Below are 20,636 nucleotides of genomic sequence, written 5' to 3' on the forward strand. Positions count from 1 at the left end.
GTTCTCTTAGATTTGCACACAGAAGCCGTCCAAGCAGCTTTGGCAAAGTACAAGGAGAGGAAGATGCCAATGCCCTCTAAGAGACGATCTGTACTAGTTCAGTCTTCTGTTGAGGCATGCACCCCACCAGGTGAGATCTCTGTTCCTGTAACACTGTTCCCGAAGGGCACGCTTTATCCTGTAAACACGCAGCCCAGGTTTAATGCTTACAATAGGTTGTTTCCATGTGCTCGCATGAGCATTGGAGTGTAAGATGCTGACACTCTGTTGTGTCCAGTGGTGGAAGATGATGTTGTCAAGCTTTTGCTACTGGAAAGAAATATGCATTTTGATGAATGTGTCCATTCTGTGTGACTCAAAAGGGCTCAGTTCTCACTGTTGTGTTCCCAGGGAGACCTTCCCACATGCATTGCATAATGGATGCATAATCAGATTTTTAACATAGTCTCAAAATCATGACCTTTTGCCTGCTTTTATAACGGCTTGAATTGTGTGGGACAGTTTATTTTAATGTCATTTCACTGTGTTCTGCAGCTTTCTTTTGGGTTGTGATCTTCAAGGCCGAAAAATCATTTGTTGTATTGTCTGATTTTGCACCATTGTTTCCAAAAAAGCTATTTAATCATCTTTAATTAGTGAGATATAAGTGCAAGATTTGAAGAGAGCAAACTTTCCAGTCTCTTAATACTGCAGTGGCTTTATCATTGGTGTTTAAGAGTTAATTGGTTGGGCCTTAGAGCCTCATGTCTTGGGTAAAGAGAGACGACACAGCGGTGCAGTGAGTAAACGGATTAAAAGCTCAGACATTGGGGTTTGAACAGTCGAAGGAGGGGGCTATTCGTGGTCACTCTGAGTGTTGTACTGAGATCAAGTGCTTAGTTATGGCTAACAGATCCATAAAATCATACACTGAACATACAGTATCATTTGAGGCTCTGCTAGATTTTCAACTCTAATGGCAGTTGCAGGTATTAGTGGGCACACAGTGACATAGCATGACATGTCACATTTAATCTGAGATTTGAATTGAAATGGTTTCATTAGACAGCATTAGCAACATTTTATGAGGAGGTAATAGGGTGGTGGATATGTTGGCCACTAATGGTGCTGTTAAGTCATATTTAGATGAACAAGTCCCCCTATTGTTGGTATCTGTATTTAACACTCATGCACATTGATCAACCTTTTCCTTTTCCAACTCTTATCTTGCTACTCTACTGTGGCTGGTTTGCATCTGGTCACACTACGTGTTCGAACACTCCATGTCTGATTGTGAAGAACTAGTAGTAATGTGAGCAAAATAATACAGTATGTGTAGCCAATGTACAGACCAAGAGTTACAACAACACGTTTAGCAATGCTTGAGATTATTCTGTGTTTAGCAGTGCTAGCGACATCACCCTATGGCAATATTGGTTTGAGAGTCGGTCCGTCAGTCTACTATTTGATTCCAGACTGAAATATCTATGAGACGGATTACCATCGAATTCGGAAGAGACATTCATGTTCTCCAGAGGATGAAGCCTACAGTCCTTTGCCTAATTTCCACTGCACGATTGGGCTCGGCTCAGTTCCACTGCAGATAGTACCCCCTGAAGGTGTGATTCTCAGCTGATCGTCATTGCAACGCTGCGTGAAACTGACATGACATCATGTGTGTTCGCTTGATCCTTTAATGGACAACCAAACAGAGGAAAGTCTGTACCTCGCCACATGACCACGGCATGGGCTGCTTTTTAAAATAAATCTAGTATAGTAATAGTTTGGAGCGAGACAAGCAAGCTGTGCCGTACCATGCAGTGGACAGTCTTGACTTCTACTTTAGCACCACCATGAGGTGTATGTTTGTGCTTTCGACAACTATTTGAAGGGTTTGCCATGAAATTTGGTTGAGTCATTCATGTTCCCCTTGGCATGAATGCTAATCATTTTCGGATCTGTCCAGCACTTTGGTTTAGAACCGAATCCCTGCAATGAAAATTACATTACTATCAGGCTCAGTTAGACTTTGTGTAAAGAGCATATTAGCAAATGTTGGCATAAACATGGTACCCATTGTATCTGCTTAACACTGTCAATGCAATGTTATCATGCTGATGTTAGCATTTAGCTCAAAACACTACTGTGCCCAAATACCACTTTAGTCTTATTTTCACTACTAGTTGGCAATCGGATAAAATTGATTTAACATTTATTCTACAAAGATGAAGCATAGATGGAACCTGGAGACTCCAATAGGATGCCATCTGTACACAGCCAGTATAGTGAGATCTGTTTCTGCTTAAGTTTACTCTCTTTTATGTTCCTCTCTATCTCCAAATATTACATCTCTGACTACCTTTCTCTAACTCACTCTTTACTATCCCTGTTTTTGTCTGGTTATCTGTGACTAATATCTCTTTTTCCTTTTTAGTTTCCGTCTCATTCTTTCCACCTCTCTATTTCTGCTTTGCATTTGTTCTCTGTCCTCTGTTTCACTCTCCCTCTGTGTACCAGTGTCAAGGTTACTGAGATTGTGAGACAGATTGGACAGCGGCAGAGAAATAACAAACAGACTCATAAATGCAAGATAACCCCCATGAGTTTGCTGGTTGTAGAGACATTAAATTCGAGCTTGTTATGATCAAACCTCCTCCAGCCTTGCTTTGAAGGCCTCAGTTGATGGACTTTACTTGTCACTATATACTGTGAGTGATTAAGTGGCAGATTGATTGCAAGAAGGCTTATTACTTTAGAGAACAACCTCAGGCACGTGCTGATCTCACACACACACAGGCTTACTCTCTGTTTTCTAAATGTCTCTCTCTCATCCTCTCATACCCTATTTCTCCCAACTCAAACTGGCTGGTGCTGGTGCCAGTTCACAGTCGGTTCAACAAGCGAATCTTCTAAGAACCAGCGTGCTTTCCCGCAGGCTAAAGATCCAAGTCATTACGTCACCATCTAGGCCAACTGAAAGCAGAACAATAACACCGACGGACTACATCATCCCTTTACAAGCGTTATCACTGGCTGTGTGAGTCTGACACCTGATTGTCCCTCAAGTGTATCTGGATTGAAACAGTGCAAGGACACTGTTTGTCTCTTCCCTGTACCACTCTGGCTTGATTTTATTTCCTGAATGGAGCTCTGGGTTTCAAAAGTGTTGGTCCCACTGCAAAGACAGTTTTCCTGTCAGACAGCTGTCATATAATACTTTGTTGTTGTGCTATCTATACACCAAATTCTGCAGCTCAAACTGCCTTGGTGGGATCAGTAAAGAGGTATCAGTGGACTTGGGATGGGTTTGTTTTATAAAGTATGCTGTGTGTTATATTTTGAGACGTGTGAACGGGTTTGGTTGCTTATATGGGTTGCTGCGGTTTACTTCGTTAAACATGAATAATGTGGGAGTAGTCTGACCTTTCTCTGTGATTTTTGAAAACAGTTGTTTCATTTTCTCAAGAGGACGATGCCGAAGCCCGTTTAGCCCTTTCATTACACTCGGTTCTTTGCAAAATGCAAATCTCAGACTGGCCCGCTTTTGTGAAACTTCAGTGGTTCTGTCGAAAGAGACATTTCTGGGTACTTGGCAGATGAAATGGAATGTGTTCATTTTTGAATGATCCTGACTTTGCTTTGAAGTTGTTCCTGTTTGGGCTATTTTTGCTGAGACCAACTGCTCACAGCTGTCTCAAGGGAGAGACGGTAAAATCATCAGTGACTGTGTTTGAGTCCAAACACTAACTTAAGGATACACCGCTATTCCAAAGTATCATACCAATGCTATAAAGGAAATTTGGTCAGGCTATTTTAGGTTGAGTATGTATTGCAAGTACAGTGTACAGATGTTTTTCCAAATCCTTTCAAGCAAGAATACCAGTTTTGGTTAAGTCAGACAGTTCTCATAACTGCCTCGTTATAGCGACTCACTATAACTTTGTATAGTTTTCACCGTACATATTTTCCTTAAAAAGCTACCTTTGTTCCTTTGTTATTATTTTATATTATTTTTTTCATTCTGTCGTTGTCTACGAATATTAAACACTCTAGTCTGTTTGTTGTCAACGTCTATGACACTTTATCATTCATATAGGCAACATAATACAACATCTTGATCAACATTTTCCATCTGCATTGAACTCATCTGGCCAGCCCACTTGCTTATATGTACTCTCTCCAGTATGTATAAGTAAAATGATGTATCATCAGCATATCATCTAAATCCTGCAGCCCCATATCTTTGTCCACTGTTGTGACGTTGCCCTGTCTTGACCTGTCAAACACAGACACCTCCTCAGCGTCAGAAGACGAGGGCTCACTCCGCCGCCAGGGACGTCTGGCCACCTCGACGCCCTACCAGGGCCACGGCCACCCAGCCGTTGAGCACTGGTTTAACCGTGTCATCCAGGGTTCGTCCACCTCATCCTCCGCGTCATCCACCTCATCCCACCCAGGAGGGAGATCCGTCACCACCACCACCAACACCACTTCCCACGCAGCCCTCAACGCCAACGCCGCAGCTACCGCACTGGCTGACTTTATGGCACACACCCAGCTAGGTCAGTGACACACACGCAGTCTAACATGCCATGAAATGACGGCAATCTGTATGTTCTTATCCCCCTTTTAATTGATGCAGCGCTCTCATTCTGGTAGTCCAGAGATGGTTGTGAGTTGAAGTAAGGTATTCTGTAACTCGACTGAGATAGTGTTTTCATACCACGATAGGAACCAGTATTCAATGTTTTAAATAGTTTTTATTCATATAGTATTCTCACTGTTCAGGTGTGTTGGTGGAATCCTTCTGATTTAAGTTGCATTGCCTTGACAGTAGATCAACATTAGTACTTTTACAAGCCTGCAGATACTACTGCTTACCTGTATGGGTTTGAACTCATTCATCTACAATATACTTTATATATTCAGGTATTACAGATTCTGCAGACTTTATTTCTGCTTTATCCGTTGTCTTACTTTAGTTTATTACATCAGATGTTTGGTGCCAGCCATTCACATTTTGTTTTATCAAAGGTAGCCTCTTAATGTATGATTAAGTTGTATTATATTGCTTAGACAGCTTCTTAAACTGTAGCTCAATTGCAGAACGCAATGTCTTTCGCATCTGCTACTGCCAAAGCCATATCTCCCAACAGTTCCACAAAAGCACTTGATGAGGCACGACAAAGGAAACCGTGTGACAGAGTGTGGTAGTTTGGTTCATTTGGTTTGGACCAAGGGGAGACAATCATACATTTTAGTTTTGGTCCAGTTCCTGTTCACACCTATTTTTTGCATATGAACCAAGAGGACTAATAATGAAGTTACGCAGTCTGTTTTGGCGTTTGACTTCCTGCATTATCACGATTAGTTGTTGTTTTTTTCAACTGTGCTGAACAGGTTGAATGTGAAAGCCCCTTCAAGCCTAATTTATACTTAAGCTTGCGGAAAAGCTTGCACACGAGCTCATTCAGATTGTTTGTGGAGCTCGCAGACAACAACCACAGGAGTATAAATCAGGCATAAGGCTGCGCTGGTGTGAAAGCTATGAATAGCAGCCTGATGCTGACTAAACTCTGTTTGCCCTGTTGCAGTTTGTTTGTGAACCAACCACCGGCTTCTATTTAGCATGATTTAAAAAGCTAAATTATTAACAAATTCATCCGCTGGTTGTGAAATCTGTTCAAGAAGCGACCTTTAAATGTTTCAGTCCAACCAAATGAACCTTACTACAGCTGTGAAAACAACCTTAATTTACCTTTCTCTGACAAGCCGTCTCAGTCTGCCATCTCACTGTCATTCAGTCATGTGAGAGGGCTTCGCGTGTCACTGCGGCAATGTGAAGCCGCAAGCTAGTTAATGAAATGCAGTGGATTCATCTTCATTCGTCTCTCTTAGCAGCGGCAAAGTGAGACCGTGTCTCACGAGTATGTGTGTGTTCATGTGTGTCTGCTGGCGGAACGATACCCTGTTAGGATGGAGCTGTCAGATTTCTGTCCAGCCTGTCGTTCCCTCAAGGTTCCTGTCATAAAGTAGCAGCAGTTACTGCTGCTGAATGAAGCTGTAAATACATATCCCATATTATCCTGTTCCTTGACCCCTCAAACTATGATTCTGTCTGTCATTCACTTCAGCAAAAGATAATGACTCGAAGGCCAGGACACTTTTTGAAATCACACGTCTGGTGTGCACATGGTATATTTAATTAATACAGAAACGCATCTGTTTTTTGTTTTTTTTTTGCTCAGCTCTCTATAACCTTGATTAACGTTGGTTTGTGTTGGTGCCAACAACAACTCCATGTCCCCATAGAATTTAGGGTTAAAATCTTTGCATTTAACATTTCTTCGAGGTTGTGGTTTGCTGTGGTGTTTAACATTATATTGAAAAGTTTTATCCAAAAATATAATGTTTTACCCACCCCATTTATAAACACGAGCGGGGATGAATATCAGAAGCGCATTCCACTAAAATACAATCCAGTCCAACACCACTACTCACTTTGACGTCAATGATAAACAGGTGAAGTCACACCTGTGTGAAGTGTCTACAAAAGATGGACATCGTAATCTTCCTAAATATAGAATGTGTGTCAGATCTGTATTATTGAATTGGTTTCAGTTGTAATGGTGTACTTATATAGTAGACAGGGAGTGTGAAAGCTTTGAAACTTTATTGTAAGGATTCCTTTTTTTGGGGCTACGCACAGAAAGAGGTCGTCACAATGTCCCCAGGCTTTCCTGTTAATCATACCATCCTGTTCTGCACTGAGGGGAACATATCTTCTGAATAGAAACATTCGTTCATGTTCACGGCAGGTCATTAAAAAGGATGTAAAGCATATTAAAAAAAAAATGTTAAAACACACTCTTCTGCAAGGGCTCTCCATTTCCAGCCTCTTAATCCAATCCCTAAGCTGTCGGATCATTTTGTTTATATATTTGAATTTAGTAACGATAGATACTAAATGTAGAGATCAAAATAGGCCTGGCGTTTGACCTTTTGACCCCCGACGCCCCACTCATCACAGATAACCACTCGGCGCCCCCTGATGTGACGGGGCTGTCGGAGCGCTCCTCGCTTCATACGGAGCGTCCCCAGGTGGCCTCGGTGCGAGGCGTTTCCCGGGGCTACATCCACCACACCAGCGTCATGGAGACTGCAGATGGTGAGTTTCCTACTCTCATGCACGCACGCACACACGCACAAACACACACACACACACACACACACACACAGACACACAGGAACCCGGTCACCTCCCTATCTCCCCTGCTGTCGGTCCCTCTGTCTTCTGCTTCGTCAGACCGGCACAAGCTGCTGACTGACCCTCCTTATGTTGCCATGGCAACACTTCCCCACCAATAAAAAACACACACAGTTGCTAATGGTTTGTCCAGAAACATTTACTCACAAGATTCAGTTCTTGTCATGTTATTAGAGCTTGAGTAAATACACAATTAATAGCCACTAAACATCATCCATCATTCCAGCAGCACAGTCTAGTGTGCACCAAATGTGCAGTGTAGAGACGGGTAGCCACTGGAGTCAAGCCAAGAGGGTGTGTCATTACAATGTTTAGGACACACAACTGAACTCAATATTTCTCCGTGGTATTAGGTCAACTTGAGTCATGCTTTAAGATGAATGCTTTTAAAGTGTATACACCAAGCTTATCGTCTTCAAAGAGTGGCCACACATAACAATCTTGTCGAGCAGTGGTTAAAAGCAGCGCCACTGCGTTCCTGTCTCTCTTCCAGCCCGACTCATTCAACGTCAGAGGTGAATCCAGCTATGAATTAATGTTCAATGTATGAGCTCGCTGCGAAGAAACTGGAACAGTGCTTCAGCAGATCTATTTCCTTCCAGCCGTCCGGCCTCGGTCGTCAAGAATGTTTGTGTAGTTTGGGTTTTTGCCGCTGATAAATGCATAACCGGCCCACCTGAAAAGAGAGTTTTAAAAGATGTGAACAGTTACATTTATTTCCCTTCCCTTTGGCGGTTTGGTGTTCAAGGTGTTTCAAAGCCACGCTGCAAAAAGTCATTAACAAAAATGACAAAAACTTGCAACAAAAAAAACGCAGCAAGAAATCCTATCTTTTTGTTTCTGCTAGCACAATGGCAGTGTGTGTCTTAGCGCTTTAAGCCCGCTCTCACCTTTGTCTGGCTGCAAATGCTAGCAGGACTGTTCCATTGACATCCTGATGTGTCTCTCCTCCAGGCTGTGAGTGGAGAAGTGAAGGATCCCTCAGTTTAATGGATGGTATTTATAACCGTTCTTCCAACTCTATGGCAGTCTTCTATATGTGCACTCTGCTGCGTGTGCATTTATGTTTGTGTGTGTTCCTGCCTTCGCCTCCACTGTCAGGTCGAACACTTGTCCAAACTGTGTGTGTTTTCCAGAAATATATGCAAAGCTGCAGTGAATTGGGTACACATTTGTGTGTGTTTGTGTCTGTGTGTGTGCGTGCGTGTGCGTGTGTGTGTGTGTGTGTGTGTGTGTGTGTGTGTGTGTGTGTGTGTGTGTGTGTGCGTGTGTGTGCCTTGTAGCTGAGTGTACTGCAAAGGCCTTAGCATTCATAGCATCTTCAAGCAATGTCTAACCATGCTCTGCAAATTAATGATGTTAAAGCAAGTTGTTGTCCGTGACAGGTGCAACTATTCATTCGAGGTTATGAACAATATGCATGTTGACACACTGGTTTCTGCGCTCATCCTAACAGATATGTCAATTCATGTTTCTCAGGTTGAGTTAGTTTGGATCCACACAGCGTGCTCTTTGATGGCAGTCGGCTAGTAATGTTGCCATTTTGAAAACAGCACATACTTGGGTGGAAACATGCTACACACTAACTTTGGTTCCATTAGGACCCGGTTACTGACGCCGTATGTGCCTTTCCTCATGGTGCATGCATATTGTGGTGCTTTTGCATTCACAAATCACAAGAAAAGACAGAAAAAGACAATGAATCTGACTAACAAGCATTGTCCGTGCATCCACAGTCTGATCTAGCGTATTCCTCGGTGCCACAGATGTCAATTGTTGTGCAAAAACAGTTTAAAAAAAAACAGTGAGCCACTCTTTTCACCTGGGTGACATGTTCCCTCATTAAAATGACCATATGCACCATAGTTAATTTTGAGCACATCCAACACACACGGTCCTTGTAAATGCTCCCTACAGCACCCAATGTTCAATAATCCACAGCTGAAAATTGTCCTCAACAAATGCTCCTCTGTTTTGAGTAACGTTTGATTAAGAACGTCAACGCCCTGCTGTTTTAGGAAATTACATACTATAAATTAAACCGTATATAATGAGACATTTTTAAATAAATATGGCTTCGGTAGTAACAAATGAGCTTTGAGCCACAGACAGTGTAACGAAGTCAAGAATATGAAGAGATGGATGAACACATCATTGGTTTTGGTCTTTTAGAGGGATTCATTAACAATACGAAACAAGTCTTGTTCTTCATCTACATCTTTGCTCTGGTCTTAGCTTAGTTGGAAAATGCAGTACTGATGATCATTTACGCACATTACTACGAAGAGTAACAAAATAAACAACAGTGTTTGCTACACTATTCTAATGATGTGGGTGGATATATTATGAAAACGTAAATTATAGTTATCATGACATGAAGGTCCTGGTTGGGTGTGACATTAATGATCATGGCACTCGGGTGGGCGGGGTTCGGAGCCCTCAGATGCAGTCCTGTGTGTCTAGGGCTTTCTAATTGGCCCATCAGGTGCAGCGCTGACCCCCACATGTCTGCTCCCTGTGCATCTGTCCCTTCACAAGGAGGCAGAGTCTGTCTGAGCCAGACTTATTATAGTGAGATAGATCAGGCAAGCTACGTGCAGCTGTGGCCTTCGTCTCCTGTGGCTGTCTGGAATGTCTGACACAGACCACCCCTCCCAAACTAAGTATGAATTAATGTGAAGGAAACAATGTCCGATGACGATTCTAAAATTTGCATCCATGTCTAAAATGTGAGCAAAATCTAACCTGACACATACATGCTCCTTTGTGTCTTTACAAGGCTCCATGGCTCTGCGAGTAGGCTTTTTTTGTATTGCATTTATGTTGTGGTTCTGCATTTCTAACACTTTAACACTTCAAATGACTTCCATATATTGGGACTTGACTGGGGTATGGTTAGTTTAAGCCTCCACAATTATGGATTTTGCAGAGCGTATGCGAAACAGACACTTTTTTTTAGACATCTTATGAATCACTTAATGCAGGGAGGATATCTTTGTTGCTAGGCAGCAGGCGAGGAGGCTCCTCACTTCCTGTTTTATTTAGCCTGTGAGGTTTGTGGGTGATTCTAGGGATTATCGGGACTGAATGACTGTGACCCTTTGACCTCCAGGTGACTTTAGGGGACCTCATGGTCCACTGTTTTGTTGTCTTGCTACATTGAGTGACAGCTGATTGTCCTCCAGAGCACCACATTGACCTTTTCTTTTCTTCCCTTTCCTCCCCTCATCCATCTTTTTCTTACTTCATCCATCTCTTAATCAATTTTTCTACATTTCTATCTATTTCCTCCCCAACAATATTCTTCCTCTCCGAATCTATATTTCTCTCCTGATCCTTTCCTTGTCTTGTTTATTTTCCCCGGCTCTTTTCTTTTCATCACCTCCAATATCATTGTGTAGGTGTTCCAGTCAACAGTCGCGTCTCCTCCAAAATCCAGCAGTTGCTCAACACTCTGAAGAGACCAAAGCGGCCGCCGTTGCGAGAGTTCTTTGTCGACGACTTTGAGGAGCTTTTGGATGGTAAGCTGGCCTGAAACTAATTACATAGCTTCTATTCAATCAATAATTCATGAAAAACAAGCGTTCCTCTTTCTGTGCTGTGATCAGCATACTGATCAGGAATTTTAGTAGTTAAAAGCTTTATTTGATTCAAACACTCCTGCTCTTTTGAGTGTGTTAGATTTAAGATGTTTTCCAGCTTCAGCCAAAATGGAAATTATCATGTTGACCTCACCACGCCTCACAAATAAAACAATCAAGGAATACTTTTAGATCAGTGGTTGTTATTTTATCTTTTTATGGCGCTTAGACCACCAGGTGTGTGGTTAGGGAATACAAAAACGCACACACGGTGGACCAGCCCTGTGTAACCATTTCCTCCATTCCAACCAGCCCATCATGGATGTTTATTCTTCTCTGCCAGGCTGAATAAACACTACGAAAATAAAAAATAAAAAAAGTGTCAAGAATGGTAATACATCAGCAGGTAATGTGTAAAGCCTGCCTGAGTTTGGCACAGAAACTGTGACATGGCGAGCCTCTGCTTGTGCTCAGGGCAAGCAGAAAAACACAGAGCTGAAAATGGCAGCACGCTGAACACTATGTGTTCTTGATATAGGTGTTTTTTTGGCATGGGACATCTTGCGAGCTCAGTTAAGCATTTCTGAAGTCCTTTTACCTGAGTTCAGAAGAGTTTGAGTGGAGAATACTGATGGACACATGGAAGTCAAATCAAAGTGCAAGGAGGGACAGAAGGTAGAGAATAAAGGGAGCTGCAGTTTCTTGAAAGGCGCAGGTCGCTCTAAGTTTCTCAGGAATTGATATCTGAGGCAGCTATATGACCGATAAGGACAGAACCCAGCTCACATTTAATCCTCCAGCTTTCGGTGTCTTTTAATCCTCACACTCCTTTTATTACCCTGCCTTTTTCTTTTGACAGAGTTATATAATTGAGAAATGTACCATTTATTTGTAAATCACTCAACCAAAGACAGATACTTTGAACCCCCCTCACACCGATGCCCCATTGTCTTCTCTATTTAGTTCAGCAGGCAGATCCCAACCAGCCAAAGCCAGAAGGCCAGCACATGAGTCCCTTGGTAGGAGAGCCTCTCGGGGTGGTCAACAACTGGCCTCCCTCCTTGCCAGCAGCCTTACAGCGTTGGGGCACTACTCAGCCCAAGAGCCCCTGTCTAACGGGACTCGACAATGCTGGCAAGCCGGTCTACACGCTCACCTACGGTAGGTATCAACCTGTGAATAAGGGGCTCAGAATTTACACAAGCAGTATCACCTCTTGTCATGTTTTCTATCTGGGTTTTCTCTGTACAAATGATGGAAAAGGAAGTGCCTGCGTCTGTCTCCACATACATTGTTTTGTGATCTATTATTATCAGCTATTGTCTGTGTTTTTATTGTGGATTTGGGAGGTATGGGGTTGTTGTATCAAAATCAATATTTGACCCTGGACCTTCACATGTGTAGGTAAACTCTGGACCCGCAGTCAGAAACTGGCCTACACTCTCCTTAACAAGCTGAGTACCAGAAATGAGCCTTTGCTTGTGCCCGGCGACAGGGTAAGTCACGAGATAACACTGTTCCGTGCTGAGCGGTTGTATTTTACATTCCTTGTTGCATTTTAGCTATTTGGAAGAGGCTCCTCAAGAAGTAGTGTTGAAAACAAATGTTTGCTTTCAGATGTTGTTCATGATAGACTCTACACACCATGCCGCCTGCTTCTTATACTTGTACTTAAAACAGGAACTGCATGACATCCTACTGTAACATATTGTGTGTGCCCCACCTGTAGGTTGCACTTGTTTTCCCCAACAACGACCCAGTGATGTTCATGGTGGCTTTCTACGGCTGTCTTTTGGCAGAGCTGGTACCTGTGCCTATCGAAGTGCCGCTGACCAGAAAGGTAAAGGCAAATACCATCTCCTGGGAATGTGTGGACATTTTTAGCACGAGCTGTGTAGGGGTCACTACTGCACCAAAGAGCAGTAGTGACCCCTGCTGGACAATTGACCCTTGACGAGAGCGTTAAAAGTTGTGCACAGTTGCTTCAGTATCTTCCAATATCTCAGAAGATCTTGCATGATAACCACCGTGGCAGCAGTCTTATCTTTTAATGTTCTCATTATGTTTTGATGCATCCAAGTTTCCAGCACATCATCTGCTCAGACTGAACTAAATTCACCCACATTAGTTTGACAGTCTGAATATTCATGGCTGTTCTTGTTTGCTCTTCATAAGCATGCTGTTGGAAGACGCTGTGCTGTAATTAATGAGATTTAAGTGAGGTGACATTATGTGTAATTCCAGTCAAAATATTAGATCACAGGCCAAGTGTTCTCATGAGTCATTTTGTTCTTCTTTTTTTAGTCTTTTTGCTTTTCTTTCTGTCCCCTTTTTCCTCCTCTTTCTGTTTTGATACGCCCATCCAGTATCTCACTTTTCTTTCTGCTTTTGTGCACACTGTGGTTTGTTCAGCGTGAATCTGTCTGGAAGCTAATTTGCACAGCCATCAAATACGAGTGAATGTGTGTCAGATCTTGGGCTTCATTCTTGCCGTGATTGGGCTTTGATGCTCCGCAGTAGAGCTTTTAATGGTGATTCGCTGTCAATCTTCGCTCTCACCTGCTGCTTCTCTGATGTGCAGTGTACTGAGGTTTCTTCGTCAGTCATCGTCCTTCCATCTCTTTAAGACACAAATCCCTCAGAGCATCTTTTCTCAAAGCCTTTCTGTTTTAATTTTATCGCTGTTGAAGATTGTTGTGCGACAGACACTGCCAAGGTTTTTGCCAGTATGAACTTTCATCCCCTTTTGCCCACCAGGATGCAGGAAGTCAACAGATTGGCTTTCTATTGGGCAGCTGTGGCGTCACGTTGGCATTGACCACTGACGCTTGTCAGAAAGGCTTGCCCAAAGCACAAACGGGGGAGGTAGCCACTTTCAAAGGTACGCTCTCATTTTGACTGTCAGTCTGTCTGCATAGTTCTATTTGGTTTGAACTGACTTCATGCCTCCGTCTCTGCAGGCTGGCCACGGTTGCTGTGGTTTGTGACAGATGGAAAACATGTTGTGAAGCCTCCGAAAGACTGGCATCCTCCGATACGGGAAGCCAGTAATGATATAGCTTACATAGAGGTCAGTGTGGTTTCATTGATGTTACCAGTGAAGAAAAGAGATTTGTAGATTGGTTATATTTTACTTTTAGTTTGATGTGTTCTTTATTTATTTTTTTAAAATCTAAATATTTCGCTCTTTTTTTTCATATAATTGATGTGTTTCTTTGTGTCCAACGTCTAGTATAAAACCAGCAAGGAAGGAAGCACCATGGGGATCACAGTGTCCAATTCAGCCATGCTGGCCCACTGTCACGCCCTCACACAGGCCTGCGGCTACACTGAAGGTGACGAGGACAGACTGCATTTTCTTCTCAAGTACCATACTTAATTTGGCTCTTCGTCTTCTCTCTTCTATTCATTCTCCAGACACAGAGAAAGGGATCCAGTTGCTAGTGGTAGCGTGTGCGAGAAAGATATGATTTCTCCTTCACGTTGCTCACACATCTCATCAGAGTGTAATTACACTAGTCGAGTTTGATAAATGCAGCCGCTCAGTTGGTTGTGTTTATTTCTGAGAACGTAAGGCGCCTCCTCTCCTCCAGTGTCCCAGTTTTTCTCTAAATAATCCTGATCGCATCAGCAGCCCCCTCGAGACTCTCCAGGTCTGTTTCTATCACTTAGTTTGGTGCTTTGCTGAATACCAGTGGCGTGCGCCGCACGCCTTGATCAGCCGTTAAACAGCAGGCGTGACTACAAAATCCACGGCCCACCACTGCTGAACACAATACTGCCACGATCAGGATTTATTCATCATTACTGAGCTTGTTTTGTATTCAAAGTAATTTGTTGATGTGCTTTAGTATGTAAATGCCAGAGGAAATGTCTCAAACCGTAATCTTGCCAAAATCTCCTTTTTAAATTGCAGCTGAGACGATAACCAACGTCCTGGACTTCAAGAGAGAAGCAGGATTATGGCACGGCGTTCTTACTGTGAGTGGTGTTGAATCATCTGGTAAAGCTAATAGGAGTATTACATTATAATTAATGATTACATAATCCTGAAACATAACTCAAGAGTTTGAGACCTGTACAAATATTCTCTTTCTTCTAACACATCCTCAAATCAGCTCTGGTTGCAAACATGCTGTATACATATACGTCACCTGCAGTTACACGTTTAAACTCCTGAAAATAACACAGTTGCACAAACAATCTTTTCTTTACACGCTGAGCACTAAGTGATCACATCTTGATGTGACTTGCGTCTAGCTTACCGTGACATAATGAAGTTATGAAACTCCTTGGACCTATTTTGGTGCTTAAGCGTTGCTCATCTGTTCTCGTGGCAGAGTGTCATGAATCGGATGCACGTGATCAGCATTCCCTACTCCCTGATGAAAGTCAACCCCCTCTCCTGGATACAGAAGGTTCACATATACAAAGGTGAGGATCAATCCACTTCACACCACTGTTACTCTGCCTAATGAAGAGGGAATTAATACAGCACAACTATAGGGTAAAACCATTACTTTGTTGCTATTTACTATGGAAAAGTATTTAATAAAGTCTGGTGTGTCATACCTACAAAGCATGTAAAGGTTATTCACAAAAAAATGCTTCGGGAGCATGCTTCATGGTGAAATGGTAGTTAACCCAACACATTTTTTTGGAGTGTCTGAAAGCCTAAATAAAAGCATGTTTGACTTTCAGAGAGAGTCTGTTTTGATTCTCACTGCACGTTTGACTGGAGAGGATGGATTGAAGCAATAGTTTGTACCCCAGTGGAGGGTGAAGACAAGAGGCCTGCTGTGCTGAATGCAATTCATTGCAATGCAATCTCCTTTCTGGTCCGAGCCACAGACCGAGCTTTGCTGAGTCACCTGTTGGCAACTGAGTCAGACTGTGTTTTTATTTGCTGTCGGATTTTGTGATCTGCGATTGGCTGTCAAGCTGGATGACAGAGTTGTCGATTGGGTGATTTTGTTGCGAGCCTGTCTCTTTGTCTCTGTCCCCCCCGCACAGCGAGGGTTGCGGTGGTGAAGTCGAGGGACATGCACTGGTCTCTGTTGGCCCAGAGAGACCAAAGAGACATCAGCCTGAGCTCTCTCCGCATGCTCATCGTAGCCGACGGAGCTAACCCATGTGAGTCCACTTGCAGATTCTCATTTAATAAACCCTGGAGCCACAAAAGATGATCATTGATTAGTTGTATTTGCTTGTAATATATGTGTTGTATCTGTATGTTTATATATATATATATTTATGTGTGTTGTCACAGGGTCGATATCCTCCTGCGATGCCTTCCTCAACGTGTTTCAGGCACGTGGGCTGCGACCTGAGGTGATCTGTCCATGTGCCAGCTCTTCAGAAGCCATGACTGTTGCCATCCGCAGGTGAGCTGCCGTTATTGCACCGTATGAGAACAACAGCAACCTGCCACCGCTTCCCTACCATGCTATTAAATCCCACTGCATCTCATTAGCTGAATGCTGCAGGGGGAGAATGGGATTTGTGCTTTTTTAACACAGAGACGAAGTGTAGGATGTCTCAGCTTTTTGCTGATCACAGGGCTTAGTCATGGAAAAGGATTAGGATGACAGGCAGACTAAAAACACATGCTTTGAATAAGCTATTTTTAGACTTAAGATATTTTTTGGAGAAATATGTGAAAGTCTAGAAACGGTCTAATGGATCCAGACTTGCATGGTTTTCATATTTTACTGAAACCATATGCTTTTTTTTTAAAGTGTCGGTACTGCTGCAATAGAGACGATATAGTAGCAACACATGGCTCAGTTCAACAAAAGCTGGCATCATTTGTTCTGTTTGCAAAAAAGTCGAAGTAAATTAAGGAGATGTCTTTCACTGCAAGTCTTTCCATGTTCACTAATAACTAGTGTGATTCAAATCATTTTGATGTCTTGCAGACCTCCAGAAATGGGTGTTCCTCCTCCAGGGAAGGCGGTGCTGTCTATGGGTGGGCTGAGCCACAGTGTGATCCGTGTGGACACAGAGGAGAAGCTCTCTGTCCTTACAGTGCAGGATGTGGGACAGGTCATGCCTGGAGGTGAGTACGCTGCGCTACTCATTAACATTTTGCTGCTGTATTTAGTTTTATACTGGAGATTAAGATGAAAGATGGATATATTGTCAATATAAAGATTTTATATTGACAGAACCGTGTGTCTCCAGAAAATGGAGAATTGAAGTATCAATCAATAATGCTTTAAGTATCTTCTACATTGTCAGCATAAGCATTGATGTCTGCTAATGTTTAAGTATTTAATGTTAAAGTATCACATTTTAAACAAAATTAAAAAAAACATGTTTTGACAAATGATAAGTCAATTCTTCCAAAAAAAAAAATGTATTTGCTCAGATGAAATCTAATCAATAAATAACTTTTACCTGTTAAACATTTTATCGTGTTATTTTTTTCATTTTTTTAGAATGTAAGACATACGTAATCCAAACAGGGATCTAAAAAACAACTTTGACATCTACTTTAAATGTACATGTTATTGTTTCTGATGTCCCGCCCTCCTGTCATCATTGTGTGTCTGCAGCTCTAGTTTGTGTGGTGCGGGTGGAGGGGACTCCCTACCTCTGTCAGACAGACGAGGTTGGAGAGATCTGTGTGAGCTCCGGCTGCACGGGCGTAGCTTACTACGGCCTCCCGGGCATGACCAAGAACCTCTTTGAGGTCAGTATCTTGTTTTTGGAACAAATTAATAAATGTTTTTTTGCACTGCCACCTGTCAAGGTAATAGACTTTTCTTCTACGTCATTCATAAATTCGAACAACGCTACGTCTATTTGCAGACCATCCCAGTCACATCATCTGGAATTTCCATCAGCGACAGACCATTTACCAGGACGTCACTGCTGGGCTTTGTGGGGCCGGTGAGTTCCACCTCATCATTATGCAGTCTTTTATCATTAATATAACCCTGTTTCACATATGAGTTGTGATGAGGTGTAGTTGTGGCAGCACATGCTACTAAAAGCATGAAATTACAAGGAACTTTCATTTTGTGTCGATTTTTCAGCAGTCGTGTGTCCATGAGCACCTCCCCATCTCTGTCACTGTCCCTTTTAGCTTTCTTTTGTTTTTTGGTGAATTCTTTTATTTTTCTCTTACCACAAAGTATACAATTTAAAACCTAAAGGCTTAATTTTAATAGGCTAACATACTACTCACTGCCAAACTCTGCCTGTGAAAATGTACATATAGGCTCTGAATGAATCACTGATTGAAAAATATGAACTGCAGTGCATCTTTCCACAAAAAACATCCCAGTCTCTCAGTATCATTTACAGACCTTCTAGTCGTTTATACTGTAGTAGTTCCAATGAAACTAAGAAACCTTTAGTTTTCACTTTCTTTTCACTTAAAAATCAGAGAAGGAAAGAATAATAATTTAAACAGCTGATCTGCTACAAGCTAAATTCATCCGTGGCCAGTACATAATAAGTGAAGCAAAAATGTGGTACAAAATAGGCAACCTCATGAGTCATCAAGTGTTGATGGTTTTTATTCCTGAGCTCAAAGCCAAGTTATTTTTTTTGTATTTTCGGAACCTTTTGACGTCTTTAATATCAAATGTACTGCTATGTCCCGTGCTTGTTGTATAGATGCACCCTGTACTTCAGATTACAGTAAATGTCAAGATCTAACCATCTAATGTTTTGTGCTTTGTGTTTCCCACCAGGACAGCCTTGTGTTTATTGTGGGGAAGATGGACGGGCTGATGGTGGTCAGTGGGCGGAGACACAATGCCGATGATGTGGTGGCCACAGCACTGGCAGTGGAGCCCATGAAGTTTGTGTACAGGGGGAGGTAAAAGTGGAAGCAAATTCACACTTTCTAACTCTTGCTTGCAGGACAGAAGCAAAGGTGTAGTTTGATTGCATGAGTACAATCCAGCTTTAACAGTGTTTTTTATTCAATGCTGTGTGTTACAGGATAGCAGTGTTTTCTGTGTCTGTGCTGCATGACGAGAGGATCGTCGTCGTGGCAGAGCAGAGGCCAGATGCCTCTGAGGAAGACAGCTTCCAGTGGATGAGCCGCGTCCTTCAGGTGATCCTTGTCTTTTTCACATCTTATCACATGGTCACAAATAAGTTGACGACACCTGCACGTTTGCAATTTGTAAATACATTTGTGAATGAGAATCAGGTTTGTTTAGTTAATATCACATTTTACTTTCTACAACACATCACAAGGCTTAAGCTAAATTCTACATTCAAGGAAAATCATCATTGGTTTTCATGTCAGATCCCGATAAAAACTTACTTGAAAAACCTTCAAACCTCCTTCATAATTTATTGGGCTGAATAAGCAATCGAAAAAATGTAATTGCAAACGCAGTAGGGCCCAATATTTGTTAAAGGCAAAATGAGTGTCACGCTGCAGAGATGTCCTAGAACTACAAACTATAATTGGGACCATTTGGTTTGAAAACTTTGCTAATCTCCAGCCCTCCTCTGTTTTTGCATGTATTATCTGTCTGTTTCCAGGCCATAGACAGCATCCACCAGGTCGGGGTGTACTGCTTGGCTCTGGTGCCTGCCAACACGCTTCCGAAGGCTCCTCTGGGTGGCATCCATATATCTGAGACCAAACAGCGCTTCCTGGAGGGCGCCTTGCACCCCTGCAACGTCCTCATGTGCCCGCACACGTGCGTCACCAACCTGCCCAAGCCCAGACAAAAACAGCCAGGTAGTCCACCAGATGTCCCGGCATGGATCGAGTTTCAAAACAAATCTATCATAAAAACCTAACTTTCCTGAATGTGGTTGTTGACAGAGGTTGGTCCTGCTTCTATGATAGTGGGCAACCTGGTGGCAGGCAAGAGGATAGCACAGGCCTGTGGGAGAGACGTGGCCCAACTCGAGGACAATGACCAGGCACGTAAGGTAGAGATTCATCCTCATTTCACTCGCTCATCACCTCCTCACTTACACTGCAGACACAGGTAAGGATCCATACTGGAGGGAGTGGAAACTGAAATACATACAGCTTACAGAGAGGACATGGTCTTGCCCACCTGCTGCCTGAACCATCTATATGCACACATCTGTTGTGCCATTTAGATATCACTTCCATCATGTACTCCACTTTTAAGCTTCACATATAGCTGTCATCCTTTTAGTGTAAAACACATTGTGTGCCACTATGCTTTATTCATTCTACATTGTGTGTGTAGTGATTGATCATTGTCTCAGTTTGTATTGTTCTTTGCTGTGTGTTATTGTCTGTGGTTAACCGTGTGTCTCTCTCCTATAGTTCCTTTACATACAGGATGTGCTGCAATGGAGAGCTCAGGCCACTCCAGACCATTCTCTGTTCCTTGTTCTCAATGCTAAGGTACTACCTTTTTGTCATTGTATGAAGAGATAGTTGTGTCTATTTTGGCTAATAACTGACAAAACAATGCACTTCATTGCATTGACGTTCAAAAGCGAAAGAAATATAACGTTGTTTAATGACTCAGATAATGAAGACTCTCCATTTTATCAACTTGTATGTCTGTTACGTAAAGAACAGACATACATACATACGTAAAGCATTGCAGTATAAATGTATGTTCTTATTTTTTGCTCCTCAGGGCACGGTGGCTAGTACAGCTACCTGTCTGCAGCTGCACAAGCGGGCAGAGCGGGTGGCTACAGCCCTGATGGGACGCCTCAACACTGGAGACCATGTAGCACTCGTCTACCCACCAGGTAAGAGGTGTTACTGCTACTGTGCGTCTTGTCCTTTCAGTTCTGGTCTTTAATGTCACTGCTGTGTCTTCACTATCCTTGTCTTCAGT

General features: G+C 42.6%; 1 protein-coding gene across 6 annotated transcripts in view; it reads left to right on the forward strand.

The window, feature by feature from the left end:
• Window positions 1-20,636, forward strand: part of dip2a (disco-interacting protein 2 homolog A) — a 73,669-nt gene that overhangs the window by 45,252 nt on the left and 7,781 nt on the right. Inside the window, exons 4-26 of one of the 6 annotated variants that reach the window (XM_068571871.1) lie at window positions 11-130; window positions 4,269-4,541; window positions 7,010-7,147; window positions 10,648-10,767; window positions 11,791-11,988; window positions 12,232-12,323; window positions 12,557-12,667; window positions 13,585-13,708; window positions 13,788-13,897; window positions 14,060-14,162; window positions 14,744-14,808; window positions 15,168-15,261; window positions 15,841-15,960; window positions 16,097-16,211; window positions 16,746-16,885; window positions 17,385-17,521; window positions 17,641-17,721; window positions 18,531-18,658; window positions 18,784-18,898; window positions 19,339-19,540; window positions 19,628-19,737; window positions 20,108-20,188; window positions 20,430-20,547. In XM_068571871.1, coding sequence (XP_068427972.1) covers window positions 11-130; window positions 4,269-4,541; window positions 7,010-7,147; window positions 10,648-10,767; window positions 11,791-11,988; window positions 12,232-12,323; window positions 12,557-12,667; window positions 13,585-13,708; window positions 13,788-13,897; window positions 14,060-14,162; window positions 14,744-14,808; window positions 15,168-15,261; window positions 15,841-15,960; window positions 16,097-16,211; window positions 16,746-16,885; window positions 17,385-17,521; window positions 17,641-17,721; window positions 18,531-18,658; window positions 18,784-18,898; window positions 19,339-19,540; window positions 19,628-19,737; window positions 20,108-20,188; window positions 20,430-20,547 — 2,895 coding nt within the window. The remainder of the gene's footprint in view (window positions 1-10; window positions 131-4,268; window positions 4,542-7,009; window positions 7,148-10,647; window positions 10,768-11,790; window positions 11,989-12,231; window positions 12,324-12,556; window positions 12,668-13,584; window positions 13,709-13,787; window positions 13,898-14,059; window positions 14,163-14,743; window positions 14,809-15,167; window positions 15,262-15,840; window positions 15,961-16,096; window positions 16,212-16,745; window positions 16,886-17,384; window positions 17,522-17,640; window positions 17,722-18,530; window positions 18,659-18,783; window positions 18,899-19,338; window positions 19,541-19,627; window positions 19,738-20,107; window positions 20,189-20,429; window positions 20,548-20,636) is intronic. The other 5 variants (XM_068571872.1, XM_068571873.1, XM_068571874.1 and 2 more) reach the window with 5 other exon arrangements.

This window comes from Clinocottus analis, unplaced genomic scaffold, assembly GCF_023055335.1.
Source record: "Clinocottus analis isolate CAN_PGR_092001 unplaced genomic scaffold, fCliAna1.0.p SCAF_12, whole genome shotgun sequence".
Lineage (NCBI taxonomy): Eukaryota > Metazoa > Chordata > Actinopteri > Perciformes > Cottidae > Clinocottus > Clinocottus analis.